The sequence below is a fragment of the Struthio camelus genome, chromosome 7 (assembly GCF_040807025.1).
Source record: "Struthio camelus isolate bStrCam1 chromosome 7, bStrCam1.hap1, whole genome shotgun sequence".
NCBI lineage: Eukaryota > Metazoa > Chordata > Aves > Struthioniformes > Struthionidae > Struthio > Struthio camelus.
In genome coordinates this window covers 16,177,918-16,196,428 of record NC_090948.1, presented here as the reverse complement: position 1 = coordinate 16,196,428, position 18,511 = coordinate 16,177,918, and the positions used below count along the sequence as shown (strand labels likewise).

Sequence of the window (18,511 nt, the reverse complement as noted above, 5' to 3'; positions counted from 1 at the left end):
CAGAGTATCTCCTTTCATTGGTTTAGATGCCCGTGGAATCAATGACTAGTCCAGAAGGAAAAGACAAAAATCAAAACCAGAAACAAAGTCTCAGAAAAGCAAATCTCTCAGTTCACCTTTAAAGCTCAACCCTTTTAACAATCTCATCTAGTTTGCGCCGAAACTGTTCAAGTTTTTCCTCACCTTTCATCAAGATAAGAGGGTTCTTCGCCATGGGAAAGCACTCTGAAATGGTAGCCTGGTTCAACGCCACAGGCAGATAGCTTTGCGTTGGAGTGCTTTAATATGTTTTTATATTGCATATAAAGCATGCAAACATAAACCAGTTTGTTGAAAACTACTCTCTTTGTGGAAGCTGGCTGTAATTCTGAACAAGTTTTCAATTTTCACACTGCTGCTAGGGTAAAACATTTTAAAGAGTTTAATTTTTACACTGGCTTCAATGACACGAGATTATCTAACAAAGTAATGGTTAATCAATAGAGGGTTTAGTTGTCAGGTGAAACATATAACACACTAAAAGGGATTGATTGCAAGACTCTTCCTTATTTACTAGGAGGTATATATTTAAAATGACACAAACTTGTTACCAGGCTGCATTCCTTTAACCTTGCAAAAGCCGTTTGAGAACAGCGTTAAGCAGCCCTATAGCAAAACAAGCTCTAATGAAAAAAAAAAAATCTACAAATATATGGCAGCACCAAATCATGTCAGAAGCAGGGGAACCACAAAGCTGTATTCATTCTCAGCCGAAGGCTTAAAATGCCACAGAGACGCTAGACTGTAGTTCACTAAAGATAGAGCTATATCTGATCTCATTCCATAAGTGTCTTTGGTTACATTTTTCTAATGCTTCTCTGACTTGGTCTTATAGACCGACTTTTTTTTTTTTTTTTTTTTTTAAATAAAGACTAATCCTGTTCTTTGACACAAACGTTTGTATTCGTGCCAGTGTCGCTCTGGATGATCACAGAATGCCAACTTGAAGTCTTGAACCCAAAGCAGAACTGTGTGCGCGCAGCTTTTCTGCTAACAGAAATCTATTTCTTTGGCCGTTTATCCAGAGAATCCCCAGTCCCTGAACAAAACTCCACTTTTTAATAGAAGCTGCAACCCAGGAGTTCAATAAGATTCCCCCCCCACAATAGTTAATAATTACATGATTTATCAGAGAAAGATAACACTAATAAAAACACAGCAAAAAGACACAACCCATACCCTCCCTTCAAGTCATTTTCAGGGAAAAGATTATTAAACTGTTCTTTTTGAACAAGGGCTTTTGTAGCTAAGCACAAATTGCCAAACGGTTAGAAAAAAAGTTATTAGACTCAGAAGAATTCAGCAGAAGTGGGAAGTTATACAAACAAATCACTCTAGCAGGTTTGGAAAGATCGCTTTCATCTTACTTAGAGTCTTAGGAGACTTGCATTAATTACCCTTTAAAGGTTCTTTCACATGGACTATTTAAAATAAATGCAATTTATTTATTTATTTCAAATGAGGTGCTTCTGAAAGAATTAAGTAATCTCAACAAATTTAAAAACGTTTTTATAAACAGGTAATTAAAAAGAAGACTAGAATTAAGTCAAGCTGTAAGACATTACCCATGATTTGCTCTGAGTATTTTCTTAAGACGAAATTTTTGCTATCTGTAGCCCAGGCTTGGGAAGGCTAGTCTCCACGGAAAGTCATAAGACAAAATAAAGACTAGCCAAACAAAAAACTGGATCATTTACAGGATTTTCCCTAAAGCACAGTTTGTCATATTGCAATTACACCTTGCCTACTGTGAAAGCCAGAGTCCTTAATATTGCCACTAGAGGGAAGAAGCGTCTCAACACATGGCCATGGTAGTTGGGGAGTGGGTTTTCTTGAGCAATTACCATAACAAAGCTCCCTCGGCTGTGTGTACCTTCTAATTACTCAGTACAATTAAAATGACTTACCTAAAACAAACAGCAAAAAAGGCCCTTAAAACAAAAAACCTCAAGACAATACAAACAAAAAACCTCATTCCAATCTGCCTGTTATCTGAAATTACATTAAAGCTCAAGATCTTTTTTTCCTCATCCATCAGTGCAAGGGAAAAAGAGCATGTCACAATGCCCAGACACCACAGGGTTGTTCAGGGAAGTAAAAGCATTAAAATAAACAAAAACAAAGAGCAAGGAGAACAGGATCTCTTGTTAAGGAAAAAAAAAAGAAAGAAAGAAAGAGAAGGGAAATGTCGTGGTATTTAGCCATCTGGTAGCTGCTTGAAAACAAATTGTCCTCAAAAGAGCAGAAATACAGTATGTCTTCTCTCAGTTCACTGGCTTATGAATCAGACTTTTTTTTTTTTTTTTTTTAATATAGACATGGTAACATTAGACTTCTGTGCCACTGCTGCTGCTTTCACTTCCCTCTTGCCCCACCGTGCAAAGATAACCTTGCCCATCCCAAGCGCATCAGGTTAGTCCAACTTGGATGCATTATTTGCGGAATCTATAATCTTGTTTGGACCACTGTTCAAAATCCCCCAGGATTTTTTTTCTCCTTGGCAGCTACTTGCTGATTTAAAAACCCTTAAATCTTTCATTTTATAAGGCTCGTCATTAAGGGAAGATGGCAGCCAAGTGATTTTTCTTTCCATTGACAATTTGTGACATTTCTCCAGCAGCGCACAAGGTGTTGAAAACCTGGCAGCTGTTACCTCCTGGGATGAAGCTCCTTTTTTATCCTCCCTTGACAGTTTAACTCAATGGGTCAGCACCTTTAAAGACTGCAAAGTATCACTGAAGTGGATAGAGGCTTGAATTACTGCTCCCTCCCTAATCAATGTAAACCCTCACTGCAGGTGAAACTCTTCATCTATAGAGGTGCATGGGGGAGGAAAATGTAATGCCCTGAGCCAGATGGTTTTCATCTTGTTTTTTAAAGAAGAAAGGAACAAGCTAACAAGAGGACAGCTACTTTGTTAGCTTCTTGGCCTCTCTCATGGCTTTGGATCCCCAGGGTTCCAGCCACACAAGAGAAAGAATACAGAAAAACATAAACACTTAAAGAAATATAACTAGGGGGCTGGCAACACGCTGCTTTCAAAGAGTTGAGAGCCCTGTTCAGCGCTTTATTTATCACTGCCCACGTTCTTCGGATGGTAAGTGGACATGGACACAAAGGGCAGGGGGGAGTAGACAACACTCGCAATTTACTCAATTACAGAGGAATGCAGAAATGCAGCGGGGTGACAGACTCCTATTAGCACCAACGCTGAAAGAACCCAGTGGCCTTTCCGCCACAAGGCAGCATTCCCATTGTAACTTAAGACTTCGGCACAACCCAGGTTCGCTCATTTTTTTAATATGCATTAAGTGCTACAGAGAAATTGATTTATTTTTTGTTTGAGAATAGAGGAAAAAAACAGAAAGAACAAACTTACATGCAAGACTAGGCTGTATTTCTATCCATTTCTGGAGGCTTTTCAACCAGCAGCTCTTTACTAGCAAACATTTATAGCACAAAAGATGAGATAAACAGGGTAACCTTACAGAAGAGGTACTTCCTGTCTCAGCTGGCTCTCCAACAGGAGGAAAATTTGAACTACAAAATCTCTTCCTTCTGACCTCCCCACCTTGTAACCTTCCCCGTCAGTTGAAAAGAGGGAATTAACCCTGCACAGCAGAAGGGCTTCTGGAGAGCTTTAGAATATACCTGGAGCGGAGGTGTCCTCAGAAGCAGGTGAAGCCACCGACAAGAAGTGAACAGGGATTACTGCTACTTTTTCTCTGTCCTCTGCTCTACCTTCTTTAACTGCTTTCTGCTTCTGACAGTTTGCCTGTATATTGACTTCAAACTCTTAAGAGCAGACTGTGCCTGTTTTAACTTTGGAATTGCGCCTAGAGCGTGTTTTGGGTGCTACATGTCATTTTACAAAGCGATCTAAAATCCCTACGACTGAACGGAGTAATATCCTGTGCCAAAACGCTAACAGGGAAAATTCTTGAAAATGCTAAAGGGCCTGTTTGAATGGGGTAACAGTCAGAGATTTTCTTCCCCTGGACTTCCATCTGGAAGCTGTGCAGAATGACAGCAGAGCCCAAAGCGCGGTTTGCAGGAGGTACGTTACGGCAATCTCGCTGCTGCCAGCATTTCCCCACAAGGCACCTTCGACATCGCTTCCCCCCACGCAGCTTCGCCCACAGAAGAAACCACAGCAGCAAAAGGCACTTCATTCCTACTCTGCCGAAGAGAAGGCAGGGAAGGTTTTTAAACAACCTGCATTGTGCCTGTCTTCTTTAAAAAAACCAGCGGGGTAATCAAGTTCAGGGCAGCCCCGGACAGCTGCCCTGTGACCTATTCATGTTGACCCCCCCTATTCATCACTTTCCTTAGGACTATGAGGGCAAGCTCCCGGGGAGTGACCACCACAATAGACAGATACGAGCCAACAATAATACGGTTCCTGCAAAAAAACCAGATGGCACTGCAATAAATTTACAAATCTGCATTCATGGCTCTGTTTAAAACACCCAGAAGCTAAAAGGCTGCAGGGGCCCCCAGAGAGCTTCCCCTTCGCAGTTTCTAAAGGCCAGCTCTCTCCCCAAGACTATTGAGCTCATGTTCTTCATAAATGAAGAATGGAGACGTAGCCCTTAAAATAACAAATGCCTGACCTAATCAATCTAGCGTTTGGGTCTAACGCTAAATGATAGGCGCTGAAAGCTAATTATGTTTTTTGGCAAGGAAGTTGAATTAAAATGGAAACACACAGGTTAAAAAGGCACTGAAGCATTTGCGAGTCCCTTTGAAAGGGCGGCACGCACACACACACACGCTCACACACAGGGTTCGAAACAGGAACCTGATTCAATAACTCATGCATTTATTTTTAAAATGAATCAGATTAGTCCCATGTGTGACCTGCCGGTCCATCTGTATGAGCTGGACTTAATGGGCACTCTTCTCACGCTTACTTCAGTTTGAAGTATGAGAGAGATAAATTTAGTTTAATTTTCAACAGATCAAGCTATCCATTTTCCAAATGGACCATCTGGATCAGCCTATTAAAATTAATTTATAACTTTGCAGTGCGAAAATTCGTTTGTTAGCTTAAATAAAGTTGCCAAAAACTTTTGCCACTTGTCATTGTTTTTTTCTGGTCTGTTTTCATACTATGATTTTCAGTTTACCCCCTCAAAATTTAATTTTGTCAGATCAAGCAGTCAGCAAGAACTGAATATTTGCATCCTTACTTCAAAATCTGTCACAGCACAGATCTTTTTACCATTCCAGCGAACAGCGTCAAGCTCACTCTCTTTTTTTGTTTCTTTTCCCAGCGCTCATCTCCTTGTCTTCTGCTTTGTTGCCCCTCATGTGTCCAAGAGTGGCCATGCCCCTCACTTCCATCATGCTAGGAACACAGCTCCACTTGCTGAGACTTCTGAAGACGCCCTTCTACAAAAGCCATTTCAATCAACAGAAGAATTACATTTCTCCTAGTAAGAGGTCCATAAGTACTAAGCAAGGGGTCTTCAGCCTGCTTGCAACTCTGGAAGCTGAAGTAACCGTTACACCTTCTGGTATGCCTGCACCACAAACCTACCTGAGGCAACATTTATGGCAAAGGCTGCATACCAGCACAGCAAACAAGGCAAGACAATGCACCTTACTTAAACTTCTCAGCTGAACATATCAAGACACCATGCTTCCCCAGAAGTGGTCTGATGCATCTCATCCATTTCCTAAAACTAAACCATCAGAAAAGGACTAAATCTGAGGACATTCCCACTAGAAAGACTAGTTAGGTAAACAGACTTCCCACCCCCTCCACACACACATACACATACTGCATTCATCCATACTGGTAAGTATATCCTTGTTTCCCAATAATGAAATTTAAATAGCAGCATCTCAAGGGAGGGACAGAAAATATGAAACTGTACACTCAATATTTACCAAGTTAACATCTTTCCACTAAGGTACCAGTACTGAGTTCAGCACTTTTTGCGTACTGCTGCTTTGACAGCATTTGCAGATCAAGTCATTTGGTTTTCCAAAGTATGGACAGGTATAAGACAGGGTAAGCACATTGCATATCTTCCTGTAGGAGATGTAGATCTTTCCAATAAGTATCTCTCTACTCGTTCATTAGGACAGAAGAAAGCACATGGCTGCATGTGTCTGAATCTTGCACATAGAGTCGGAAAATTCTGACTGCTTCTTGCCAGTTGCTAACAGAGAAAAAAAGGAGTTCATCTCAGCTTCCAAAACGATCTGATAGTTTTTATTTATGCGTACATAAAGAACCAAAATTCCTTCTGCCACAGACACAAAATCTTGGGTAACCACCTCCTAAGCCCTAGACAGGAGGGTGCTGGCTTTAAGACTCCAGCTTGAACTTGGCCACAAACACTGTTTTCAACACAAAAGGTGCCACACAACAATCAAAAGACCCAAGGACTGTGTCTTGTATCTGTCACAACAAAGACTGGGCACAGACAAAGAGGGGGACTGTGATACAACATCTTAACAATATCCTGAAACAGAGCTAATCATTTCTGCTGTAAACAATGTCCATATGAAATATTTCCAATGTGAAATATTTGGACAGCGCAGTTTTTAAGGTGTACTCTTGATACTAAGGCACCTTGCTCATGGTGAATTGTGCACCCATAGGACAGGCAGCTTTTCATGGACACTAAGAATACTTTTGGAGATTGGCAGGTAATGGAAAGAAGCCCATGTCAAGCAACCACACCTTCTTGGTCTGTATAATGCTCGTGTGAATATTTGTCACCTCCTCAACCAATAATCAGGATGAAGGACTCAGTGGGATGAGAAGGCACACAAGACAGGTAACCAGTGTTCCTTTTGACTTAACATCTCTCACGATGGACCTTTTCTTGGAGAAGAGACATATGTCTTTTTCTTTTTGAACCTTAAGCAAACTAGTCCACCACATAACTTCTTAGGCTTGTCATCAGTAAGCTAACTCTAAGATTTTTTTTTTTTTTTAAAAGGGTTTTCTGGTGTGTTGGACTCCTTCTAGACACTTGGTAGCTTTGTCCCTTTCTGCTGGCTCTCATGTTTGTTGCTGGATGCCAAAAACATTTTAAGTTTGGTGTAAGGCGTTTAATCAGTTCTACAAGGGAACCTCTCTCCAACGATATCTGATATCTTGCTCATTATCCAAGTATATCGCCTCTTGTCAAAAAGACTTCCATGGACCTGTGTCTTAGCCACATCTAGACCTTCACATGACACCTATTCCCACAGAATCCAACACTCCTAACAAAGTATATTATAAAACAAGTTAGCTATAAGAACAGTCTATATCAAAAAGATATTCTATCATAGTTCTGACTCGCAATTTCATTTAGAAATAGCAGTAGCGGGGCACTGTATTAACACCCTACTCCTCTGCCTGAGGCTGCCGCTCTTGTAGCTGAGGTCCAGCTCCTCAGTTGCTTCAGTCTGCAGCCTGGGTATTCACTGACATCACCTTCATCAATGGTTTTACTCTGATACATCAGGCACCAAACTTGGGCAGCTGAGGCATGCACACATATTTGCTTCTGCTGCCTGAAGGTTGCACTGGGGAGAAAGAAAGGCAAACTTGAACCACCATCTGAAATCACTAAATCCTACCTAAATCGACCAAAAATCATAAGCCAATTCCCTCTGTCATCCATGGGGATTATAAAAGTCTTCTGATGAACTGGTAAGAAATTTGCTTTACTACACGTGAGGGATAAAGAGCTATGTTTATCAGCCTGCCCTTTCTCCTTTCTACCCAGTCGTAATTTATATGAATTTAGAAGAAAAATTAGGTCATTTTTCAGGTTATTAACCTGGACATCTTCTCTAAGAAAATTTACCTTCAAGAGTAATGAGAAGCTTAATCGTTGTAGAACGCTCTGAGATTCTTGAAAGCGCAACTTGAAGCAAGGCAAAACATACGACAAAGAGGACAGGAACAATTACAGAAGAAAAGGCTGAAGAGGTCTTGATGAACAGCAAATGGAGAAAGGTAAAACTAGAAAGACACAGGTGACAGCACTACACAGAACAGTCTAGCTTTCCTTAAGAGTCATCAGACCGCACCCTTGTGAAATCTCAGCCCATGTGTCTGATTTCCTCAGGTGCAATGCAACCTGCTCAAACTTCAAAGGAGGTGAGAAAGGATTTTCATGAGCACAAGTCAGACTTCAGCTTCCAAAAGCATTTTAGGATTCAGGTAGCTTAGAAAGTTTTATTGCATTTTTAAAGAGACTGATCACATACCTGTCTAAGTGAATTCTTCTCGGGAATGATCTTCCTAGGGGGCTCGTCATTATTACAGTCTTCTCTCTCAGAAGAATTCTGTGAAAGAAAGTAAGCTTTAATTCAGTTCTTATCCCTAATGTTACTCTGTGAGAAGAAAAGAAAAAGAATATTTGTAGCTACACAGGGCGTATTATTTTACGCATACGTCTACTGGAGGCTAACTTTAGCCAAATGGCTTGTTGCGGCAGAGAAATAATTTCTCCTCCACAACACAACAACGCACCACTGTGCAGATATCTATTATAGAAGCCCAGGCTTTGGGGATTTATACTGAAACTACCAGTAATAGCCACTTTGGAAAGGTCTGATCAGTATGGCAACACCAATGCTTCTGAACTCCCCAGAATGACTACTTAAAACAGGAACCTGTTGAAAACTAAAGACTGTTAATGGGTGCACTTGTCCTCTATGCCCCTATGCTTTAATTTGCCTAACTTATTAATTGCATAGAGTCTGCTGGGCCACCAGAAATCACTCAGAAATTTCGTTTAGCTAAATGCTGGTAAATGAGGTGGTCAGGAGGGAGGGATTGGGGGTAGTTTTTTGTTTGTTTGTTTGTTTGTTTAATCTGCGTAGGGGGGTTCGATACCACAGCTATGTCTTTCACTCTTGTCCCTCTAATATATACACAATTCCTTGACCTTTCCAGAAAAACAGACTACCACCTCCAGAAAGAGAGTATCAGAAAAACGGGGATGGGGACAGGAAAGAAGAACTGTGAAGGCCTTTCCAGGTTGAACATAGAAAGGCCACCAGGAGACTTTTGCCCTGTTAACCTCATGTTCTAAACCAGTTATTACTTGCTTTAGAATAAAGACAGGTTATAACTTATCTCAGAACACACACAACCTTTAGCAAACATCTGACTAAAAACTGCTCGGTACTGGGGGGAAATCCTGTCCTGGCTGACGCAGCGAGCAGCTCTGGAACACAGTGGTCCTTAGCACAGGACCAGCTTCTGTGTCGACAGAGTAATGACAGCCAGCTTTGGGGGAATCCCACAAACACATCTAAAATCAGTTTGATCACCACAGTATTCATAGCCTGAGGCCACATTCCCACACGTTCAGTAGTGAGTAACTAAACAGGTTTTAAAGAGAGACAGAAAAACTGCTTAGGGAGAGCTCTGCCAGTAAAAGCGTGGTTTTCCAGTTACTTGCAGGCAAGCTCAGGAGCAGTATTTCAAGGTGCAAGTTTGCATCCTGTACTTTTCCCCCTTCATCCCCCAAATAACCTCCTCTTCTGCAGAACGCTGCTCTGCCCAGTTTCTCTCAGAGCCAGCTTCCAACCTCACACCTCAGGAGACAGAAGCGGCATCTGTTGGCAACGGAGGAGCTGAGCCCCGTGGACAGCGTGGCAAAGTAGGGCTTGCAGAAAGCAAGCAGGCTGCAGTGCTGCGCGAGCAGGCATGGATGGCGCAGCTCACACGTCTGCAGGTCTCTTGAAGGGGAGGAAAAGGTGCAGCCGGGAGGTAGGCAGGAGCATAAGCTGTTTGCTGAAAAATGGCAAATAAGGGAAGGAAAAAAAAAAAAAAAAACACCCAGGATGTCATAAATTGGTCCTGAGGATTCTGCGTAAATCAAGGCCTGCAGACCAACTAGCAATTTTTTTTTTTTAAAACAAGATATAGAACTCACAGGGCACCATGACATCTGGGATGCTGTAACCAGGGTTTTATAATGGAAATCAATCCTAAACAGGCCTGATAAATCGCTGTAAGAGGCCAGCTTTTAAAAGTTTTCATATGAGGCCACAGCCAAGGACCAAGTTATTACATTAAATCTGGCTTAGAAAGGACTGTGATCGTAAAAATCACACAAGCTAGAACCACATATCTGCAAAAAAGAAGGTCAAACATAAAAGCTGCTCTTTTCTTCTCAAGAAATGCAGTTTAGTAAGTGGTTAATTCAAGTAAAGCCTTCAATTTTGTGCTTTGGAGGAAAAAGATCAAGTGCAAGAGGCATAAGAATTTGAGGTGAATGCTATACATTCCAGGAAAGAAATTTTGTTGTTGTGGAAGGGCAGGGAGGGTTTTTTTTTTTTTTTTTTTTTTTTTACTATTTCTGGATGCATTTTCAACATTCATCGCCTTCCTTACAACAACTGTCAAAATGATTCCCCCTTTCAAAAAATCTTTTCTGCGAAAGTTAAATCTTATGTTTTACTAGCCTTGCAAAGCCAGTAAAGGATTCTCCCTCCAAAAATGTTAAAAGTAGGAAAATCAATGCCGATGGTGAACTGTCAGCCCTTATTTTGAAATTCCTGGTTACTGCAACGCATCAAGTTATCTACTTTTTCTTTAAGCTGAGCATCTAATTTTAAGAGCAAGCAGAGGACCATTTTGCATTCATTATCTTTATAGGTGGCAAGGCTAAGAGGTTGGCTGAACAAAGACCAGACAAAGACTGCCAAGTGCATATGGTGGTTCACAGCTTGGCGTCTCACCATTCTACAGCACCAACACAGCAGCTCCAACAGCAGACTATTAAAGAGGAGCGCTGCTCATGCACTTTTGTCGGCAAGTAAGTTACGCTTGGTGAAGACAGAATGACTGGAAAGCATTACACTTAAGAAAAAGCACAGATGTTTATAACTCCCGCTCATTTCTCAGGCATAGGGAACCCATCAATCCAGGTGTAGGTACAAGATCCTGCATATTTTGGGACGAACTGTAGCTGCGTGGAAGCAAATTCCACTTGATAAGGTGATGTTTAGCCATGGCCATAGGAAGAGTATACTGCAATCGAGTTAAACAGTGTATCTATATATTTCTCCTTGCTGAACAAGGTGGGAGGAGGAATAAATGCATGAGGTCAGAGTAAGGTTCACTTTGGCAGGACGTCAGCGATGCTCTGGGCCGCAGGAGAGGCAGACAAAGGGAGGAACTGTTCTGAGCACCCTCTCGTGGTTACTGAAATGCACATGTCGGGCACAGCTCTCGGAAGCAGCATTTGGTATCCAGACGGTGGGGTGGTGTACTCACTAGGAATATTAAGATCTGCAGTGATTGTACTTGATGCATAGTAGAGGAAGGAGGGAATTTGTTAGGGTGAAAGAAGTGCAGAAAAATATTGGACATAAAAAGCAAGTATGGCTGAAAACCCATACAAACTCTCTTTCCTTAAAGCAAATTCTACAGTCCCATAGGCATGTCTGTCTTCACGCACTAAAACTAGACAGAAGCATTTGCACTTGTGTGCAGGGGTCTCTCCTTTCAAACAAGCACCGGACAAGTAAGATAAGATGAGAAGGGCCAAAGCCTACAAAGCACGAAGTGTTCAACTCTAGGGAGATATATACCTGCCCCTGACACACTTTCCACAGACCAGTAAGACTTTTGGTGTTTTTTTTTTTTTTTTTTTAATCTGCCCAAGGTCACGCAATGACATTGGAAATGTGAGAAAGAGAAACCAGCAAACCCATCCTCACATTTCTTCTAACCTTCAAAATTTCTCCCTAGCAGGAGGTTCCTGTGAAGGGGATATGCCCTCCATAGTTTATTTTTCCTAAAATGGCTTCAGTCTATAATGAGATCCTTTTAAATCTGATTTGCATTTAAAACTTCAGCCTGTAATTAACAGAATATAATTCCATAGCAGGTTGTCTTAAAGACCACCACAAAATTATTACTATTTAACTCTCCCCGTGAAGTCTCCTCCATCACTAAACACAACATGCTACAATGCATACAAAACCCCTAGACTGAAGTGTTTGATGTGAGATGACATGCAGTATTTTGTGTACATAGCCCAGCAAAACACTGCTGGGAATGAGATATAATACATGGATAAATGCACTCCCAGGGACTACCAATTGGACAGAGCTACCTTTAGTACCGCCTCACTCGTCATGGTGGAAATGAAAGCCCTGCCAACTGGGGAGGCTTTCTTTGGTGCTGTTCTGCCCAACACTAATTATAAAACAGTACAGATGCAGCCCTTTTCCAAGTGCGGGGAGGTGGGGGTGGAGGAAGAACGGCATGTCTATGCGAAGAGCACAACTATTTTTTATGCTTTCAAATTCTTAATCCTGTTTGGAGCTGTCAGTGGGGGTTAATGGAAGCCTTGGATAGGAGAATTCCAATCTGGTTGGCAGATGGATAGGTTGGTTATAGCTGCATAACTATGTCTTGCCTGCAGGCACAATTCAGAACACTGTTAAAGCAATATAAAGTCTCTGTCAAGCTGAACCATTTGGATCAGTAGCAAGGAGAAATAATAATAAAAAAAGGAGTTCATTTCTGGGCCTTGCGCGTTTATGCTAGTATGCAGAAACTGATTAATTGTCATCGTGTGCTGGTCTGCTATACCTCGGATTTCTACTTCTGGAGTAGATTTTGCATGCTAATATAATCATTCTCCCTCTTGAGACATTAGCAAATAATCAAATGAAAAACAGGATCATAATTTACTGAGATTCGGGCAATTCTCTATGCAAATTTGACTTGTTATTGCTGCTGCCTCGTTAATCTGAATGCCTTTGACAAACTCCTTTGATTTATGAACTCATGACAACTCCAATGTGTATATATTTTGCTAGATTGACATTATCATTAAGAGTGGGTGGACTGAGCTCACATGAATGGCTGATTTTATTCGCTGGTGTCTGCTGCTCAACAGCTGAGCATCTCCTTCTCACAAAGCCCCTGAGCGCCAGGCTCTTCCCATCTACCCATCCATTCATCATCTCGATGTTAATTGGCCCAGGCTTTAAGCAAATTTTCAACACGATTTAAAGGCACGATGACACTGATTACTGACCCTCTGCCATACGGTGCCTATTGATTAACCTGACAGAGATGATGAGCTTGAGAGAAACTAGGTGCGCGTGGACCTCAGGGGGAAAAAAATATATATTGTTTATGCAGGCAAAACACTTGTCATTATCCCAAAGGCCAGAATTTGTGCTGCACTGGCCCTTAAAACACACTACTGCTCTAAACACCTGCATCCAATACAGAAAATGCTTGCTTGCTTGCTGTGGAAAAATGATTACAAATTTGATGTCATGTGCAGTTTGTATTTTAATCGAGTTCTCTGATAAATAGAGCCCCTCAAGCCAATCAAGTCTCACTCTAGCCATTGCGTGTGTACACACCAGCTCTAACAGAAGCTGGGGCAGGGTGTGTTTTTAGTGATACAAGCACATCCAATTGCATGAAGGAAATCTACTTGGGTATTTCAGGTCCCTAAGCAAATAATACAGTGGGAACACAGTGTCCAAACAGCTACAGTAGAGTAAATGATTCAAGGGCAACCTAGATGCCAGATGTAGCTGTCCTGGTATTTCTATAGCCACATTAAAATAGTTGTTTTGACACAAACCAGTGAAATAGTGTTTCCCCTTTCCCAGTGCAAACCGCCAATACAACCTGACCCCCAAACTCACAGGTGAGTTGGGTGAACACAATATTTTAATCAGAGCTTGCAAACAACTGATAACCTCTTTCATGTTCCTGGAAGTGTCCCCACAACGCTCCTCGCCGAGGACAGCGGGCTACTGCCTCAGCCGAGAGAGATCCACTGAATAAAGCCAGTACATCAGCATGCTGTTTGCAGATTGGTGCTGTATAAGAGGAAAATAAAGCAGAAGGCCTGTTTAACCCCCGTCCAGCCCCAGGTTAAGTTTGTCAGTCAAAGCACAACGTTCTTTCCAAATACAAGCCAGCAGCCTGCCAGCAGTCAGGAAGTTTCTCTTGTCTAATCTGTTTCTTCTTTCTTGTTGCCCCCAAATGCCACAAAGTTAGTTGTCTTCCAGTTTGCATTAGCTGATTGCAGGAAATGGGACAAAGAAACATTGTGTAAAGATGGGGGGGAATTCGCTGTGATTGTCCAATGCCCATATCAACCAGACTGGATTGAGAGACAGCGAGAGACAGTCACGGGGGGAAGAGTAACACACACACACACAGAGCGCGCATGTGTATACGTGGAAATAAGTGCCAGTCTAAGACTACAGACGCATAAGCTTTACGTTCCCTTTCCAATAACCTTTCTAAGTGATAGATGAGTCCAAGACCATTGTTATCGTTAAGGGACTGTCAGCATCCTGATTTTATAAATGCTGTCTGTCAGTTTATAAATATCTCAGCCATTTCAAACGCTGCTAGGATGAATCCTGGCATAGCCAACGTCAGTCTGAAAGCAGTATTATCATTTAAAAAAAATTATGGGCCTAAACATCCATTAAAAACATTTAATAATAGCTTCTCCCTTCTCTCCTCTCACAAAGCCTAAAACATTCAAATTCATGCTTATTTGGCTAGCCACTCCACTATGTAAAAATGGTCCTTAATACTGGCTAATGTACTTCAAGAAAAAAACAAGTACGAAAATGGCAAGTTTGAAGGCAATTCTCTGTCTGTTCAGCAGATAAAACAAAAATGACAGCTGTAACACACAGGGAGATCCACAGCAATGAAAATGCAGAGATAAATATTAGACCCCATTCCTCTTTGGCATTTGCTGCTCCGAACATTCAACGAGATTAGATCCTTTTAGAGAACACCATAAATTGCAATGTGTAGGCACAAGGGGGTGACTTCGGCAGGGAATGAAGGCGTAGACAAGTTTCCCAGCTCTTACAAGTTTAAAGTTAAACGGTACTTTTGCAAGCGGTTTAAGTCTGAGCATTCAAACGAAAGAGAGGGCAGAGAAACTGCAGCCTGCCTTGCAGCAACTGATACTGGAAAAGGAAAGGAAAGAAGTTAAACCGATACTCTTGCTCAGTGCCTGCTTTATAGACTGACGTGCGTATGTGTACCCTGATGACATAGTTACCTGCACAGAAACCTGTTCTCCCCCCAGCTCCAATCTGTTCAGAAATTCTTCATGACAGGGACTATTTCTTTTTGAATGTGTGTGGTGCCTTAAAGAAACAAAGTTGAAATCCGTGCCTGACAGTTCAGGTGTCTATGCTAAACTAAATTCTTAAAATTGAAGCTCTGACAACAGTGAAAATGGAAAAGCACAACACCGCCCCTCTCACCAGACACTCACACACACACGTTCACACAAGTCCAAGCTCGGTTTGCATCTATGTTAATACAGGCCATAACAACAAAAGTTCCAACAAATTCCTTTTGCAGTTGAAACTATGATGCGATTCTACTTTTTACAGCTATAAAATGGATCCTGTATATTTTCCCTTCTTTTTCACTCAAATCCATAACTTGTAGACCAGAAAAAAAAATTTTTTCTCAAAACAATGAGATGGGATACTGGAAATTCATGGCATCAAGAGAAGTTTCATATCAAGTTGATTTAACTTTTTAAATATTGGTTTCTTAGAAAGCATAAGTTAAAGGTGTGGGGAGTCTTAACATTACAGAGGAACAGTGAATTCAGTTTAATCCTTAAATTTCAAAAGATAGTACGGACATCAAAGATATGATGAACCGGCCCATTTTAAAGAGTGGAAATTTGACTTGTAGTTAGGAAATAAACAAAAACCCAGGTGCTGGGAACAAGCTATTTAGGGATATTCTAAAAATTTAGCTCCGTTTCACAGACGTTTCTCAAACGCTTCACAGACATTTCTCTCTGTGAGAAAGAGAGACAGAGAGACAAAATACGGCTAATGAGAACAGTCTTTTCACATTCCCTGGGAAGCAGCCCTGCTTAACATTTCTGTTCTGTGAATTTAAGAGAGTCAGCAGTGGTAAATTTGTTTTTAATATTCAAGCTTTCAAGCCTCGCAAGCTAGTTGGCCAATGGCCCTTTCTATTCCAATGTTTGTTGGTGCCTTATTTACACAAGCATTACATCCGGAGAGCCTTTGAATATAATTTCATGTGGATTAAGGGAAGAACATTTGCTTCTGCTAATCAGGACATCTGGTTATTTTTGTAACTCACAGACATCTGCATTCAGCAGTTCGACTTCCCCATTCCTCATAACAAGGTTAGAGCTTAAGAAGCCTTAAGGAGCTTGAGTTGAATTTTATTGTTTGGATTTTTTCACAGCCAGGTCTGCTTCAGAATTTCTTTTCCTAAATAACACAAATTGATCAGTACCTTCCCAGGTATACATATGTTTTTATAGCTAGCACTTTCTATGCACAGTTTTATAGCGTACATCTTGTACTCCAAGCTTTTATAGTACTTCCAAACTACCTACATCTTTTTAAGGAATAGAAAGCCCATATTCCCAAAACATATAGATGAAAACTACCAATTAACTGTATAATAGAAATAATATGGGTATTTATTTCCAAAAAATTCAATAGGGCAACTTGCATAGAGCTGTTCTCAGGACTTGCTCTGAATCATATTATCATTATGCTTTGGTTTGTTTCACACTAGTGAATTATTCTGCACATCTGCTCCTCACACTGAACAAAAAAAGTATTCTTCTTCTGTTCTCTAGGACAACTTTAATGATTTCACCAATCTTTGGAATTCTCGTTCAAATTCCTCTTCAAACAATTTCAGCTGAGGTTAATTTGTCTCTACGACTGCAGACTTCTGCCACACATACTTCAGGAAGACAGATTTTGCATGGAACAGAAGCTTTTTAAAAGAGGGAATGGAAGAACAAAATCAATCACAGCTTGGCTCTCGCTTCCTTGTTGGTTTAATTTTGCTACATTCCTTTCACACAAATTCATTTTCAACACTCGGATCAGAGTGTTGAACTACTGGATTTTGGAGTTATTCACTTCCATTCTCAGTTTGCAGGATTATTCCTCTTACCCCACCACAAATCAAGGCTTTTGTCTGTGCTGATGCATCTCGGAATCAGATGTTTTCTAGATTTCCCCCCACAAATAAAGGGGGGGGAAAAAAAAACCCACAAAACCAGCCTTTACAGGCTGTGAACATAAGCTAACATCCAAAAAAGGTGTCAAAATAGATTTCTAGTACTAACAAGAGTTAGCAAGAGCCAGTAAATCTGGGGAGAGTTTTAAAAAACTTTTTATTTATTAAAATTCTCTAGATACAGATTAACTTTTTTTATACAATATTATATAGATTCATCTGCATAGGAACTGCAAGTGCTCTGATGAATGGGTTGCATGACTGCCTAGTTCTGCTGTAGACTGCATGTACCTTCTTGAAACATTATTTTCTAACTTTTTACAGCTACTTCCCTCAAAGGACAAATGCAGTCTCATTAGTCCCATTATAAAACCCCCTCCCCTCCTATTCCTGGTCATCTCCTACTCTTATTATTTTAACCTTTTTTCAAAATCTCTCGTTTTAAGCTTTCCTGTCAAGTAGACAGGAAGACCTCTGCTAGTCATTACACCCCTTCTTTAGGGCACATGGCTTCCCATCTTCCAAACATCCAGTTCAGCCACACTGCCCTCATCCTGCTGTATTGTTTTATTCCTTCCCCTTCCAGCTTTGTGGGTTTTTTTCTGCCTATTTTCCATTGGAGGAAAGGGGGAAAGCACAAACGAAGAAAGGTATGAAGTGGAGGTTAAGTTGTCTGCCCAAAGTCAAAAGGATAGCACAAAGCAAGAACCCCAAAATTCTGGCTCCCAGACTGTGTTAACCTTTTAGCCACAATTCCTCCTAAAAAGAGTCGATGCAAGCAGCTCACTTGTTTAAAGAAAGGCCTACTCAGTCTGCTTACTGCAGTATTAGATTGCTGTGAATTCACAGCATATTATCTACACCATAGGAAATACAGGCATCCACATCTTTACGTCATAGCAAACGTGAGCTAGGTGACCCTGCAGCCAGAGCGACTTCAGTTTGCATTTAGAACAGGTTCAAAGTACCGAAAGAATTAGCAACAGAGCTGTTCACGTGGTGTAGCTCCAACTCTTAACTGGCCTCTGGCGGGGCAAATTTAGCTAACTTCTAACACACGTGTTCATTTCCATACACTACTGAGGAAAATTCCTTGCCAGCATACAAGAACACGCGAGTGTAAATGCATACCAACCTTCCATTCAATAAAGCAAACAAATAACATAATCTTCGAATGAAAGAACGTGAAGCTATGGATTAGTCACTGAACGTTACGACATTTGGCTAGCAAGCACCGCAGCCTTATAACAACAGCTGCCACCCAAGAAACAAACCCCTGGGTCATCCTGATTTGGCTACACCAAATACAAACATGGTAACACAACAGTTCCTTCTGTAACATTTCAATTTAAAAGCCCACTGTTAGGTTCTGCTCTTACAAAATAATTCCAACTCTGAAACAGCATTTTCTTGAACTATAGCAAGGAGTTGCAAAAATGTCACTGCAAA

General features: G+C 41.1%; 1 protein-coding gene across 7 annotated transcripts in view; it reads right to left on the bottom strand.

Annotated features, from left to right (window-relative positions):
* BTRC (beta-transducin repeat containing E3 ubiquitin protein ligase) overlaps positions 1-18,511 on the bottom strand; it is a 125,557-nt gene that overhangs the window by 68,370 nt on the left and 38,676 nt on the right. For 5 of the 7 annotated variants that reach the window (XM_068949822.1, XM_068949827.1, XM_068949821.1 and 2 more), the window contains one exon: positions 8,263-8,340. The exons of the other annotated variants lie outside the window; for them this stretch is intronic. In XM_068949822.1, the coding sequence (XP_068805923.1) occupies positions 8,263-8,340 (78 nt within the window). The remainder of the gene's footprint in view (positions 1-8,262; positions 8,341-18,511) is intronic. 7 annotated transcript variants of the gene reach the window in all.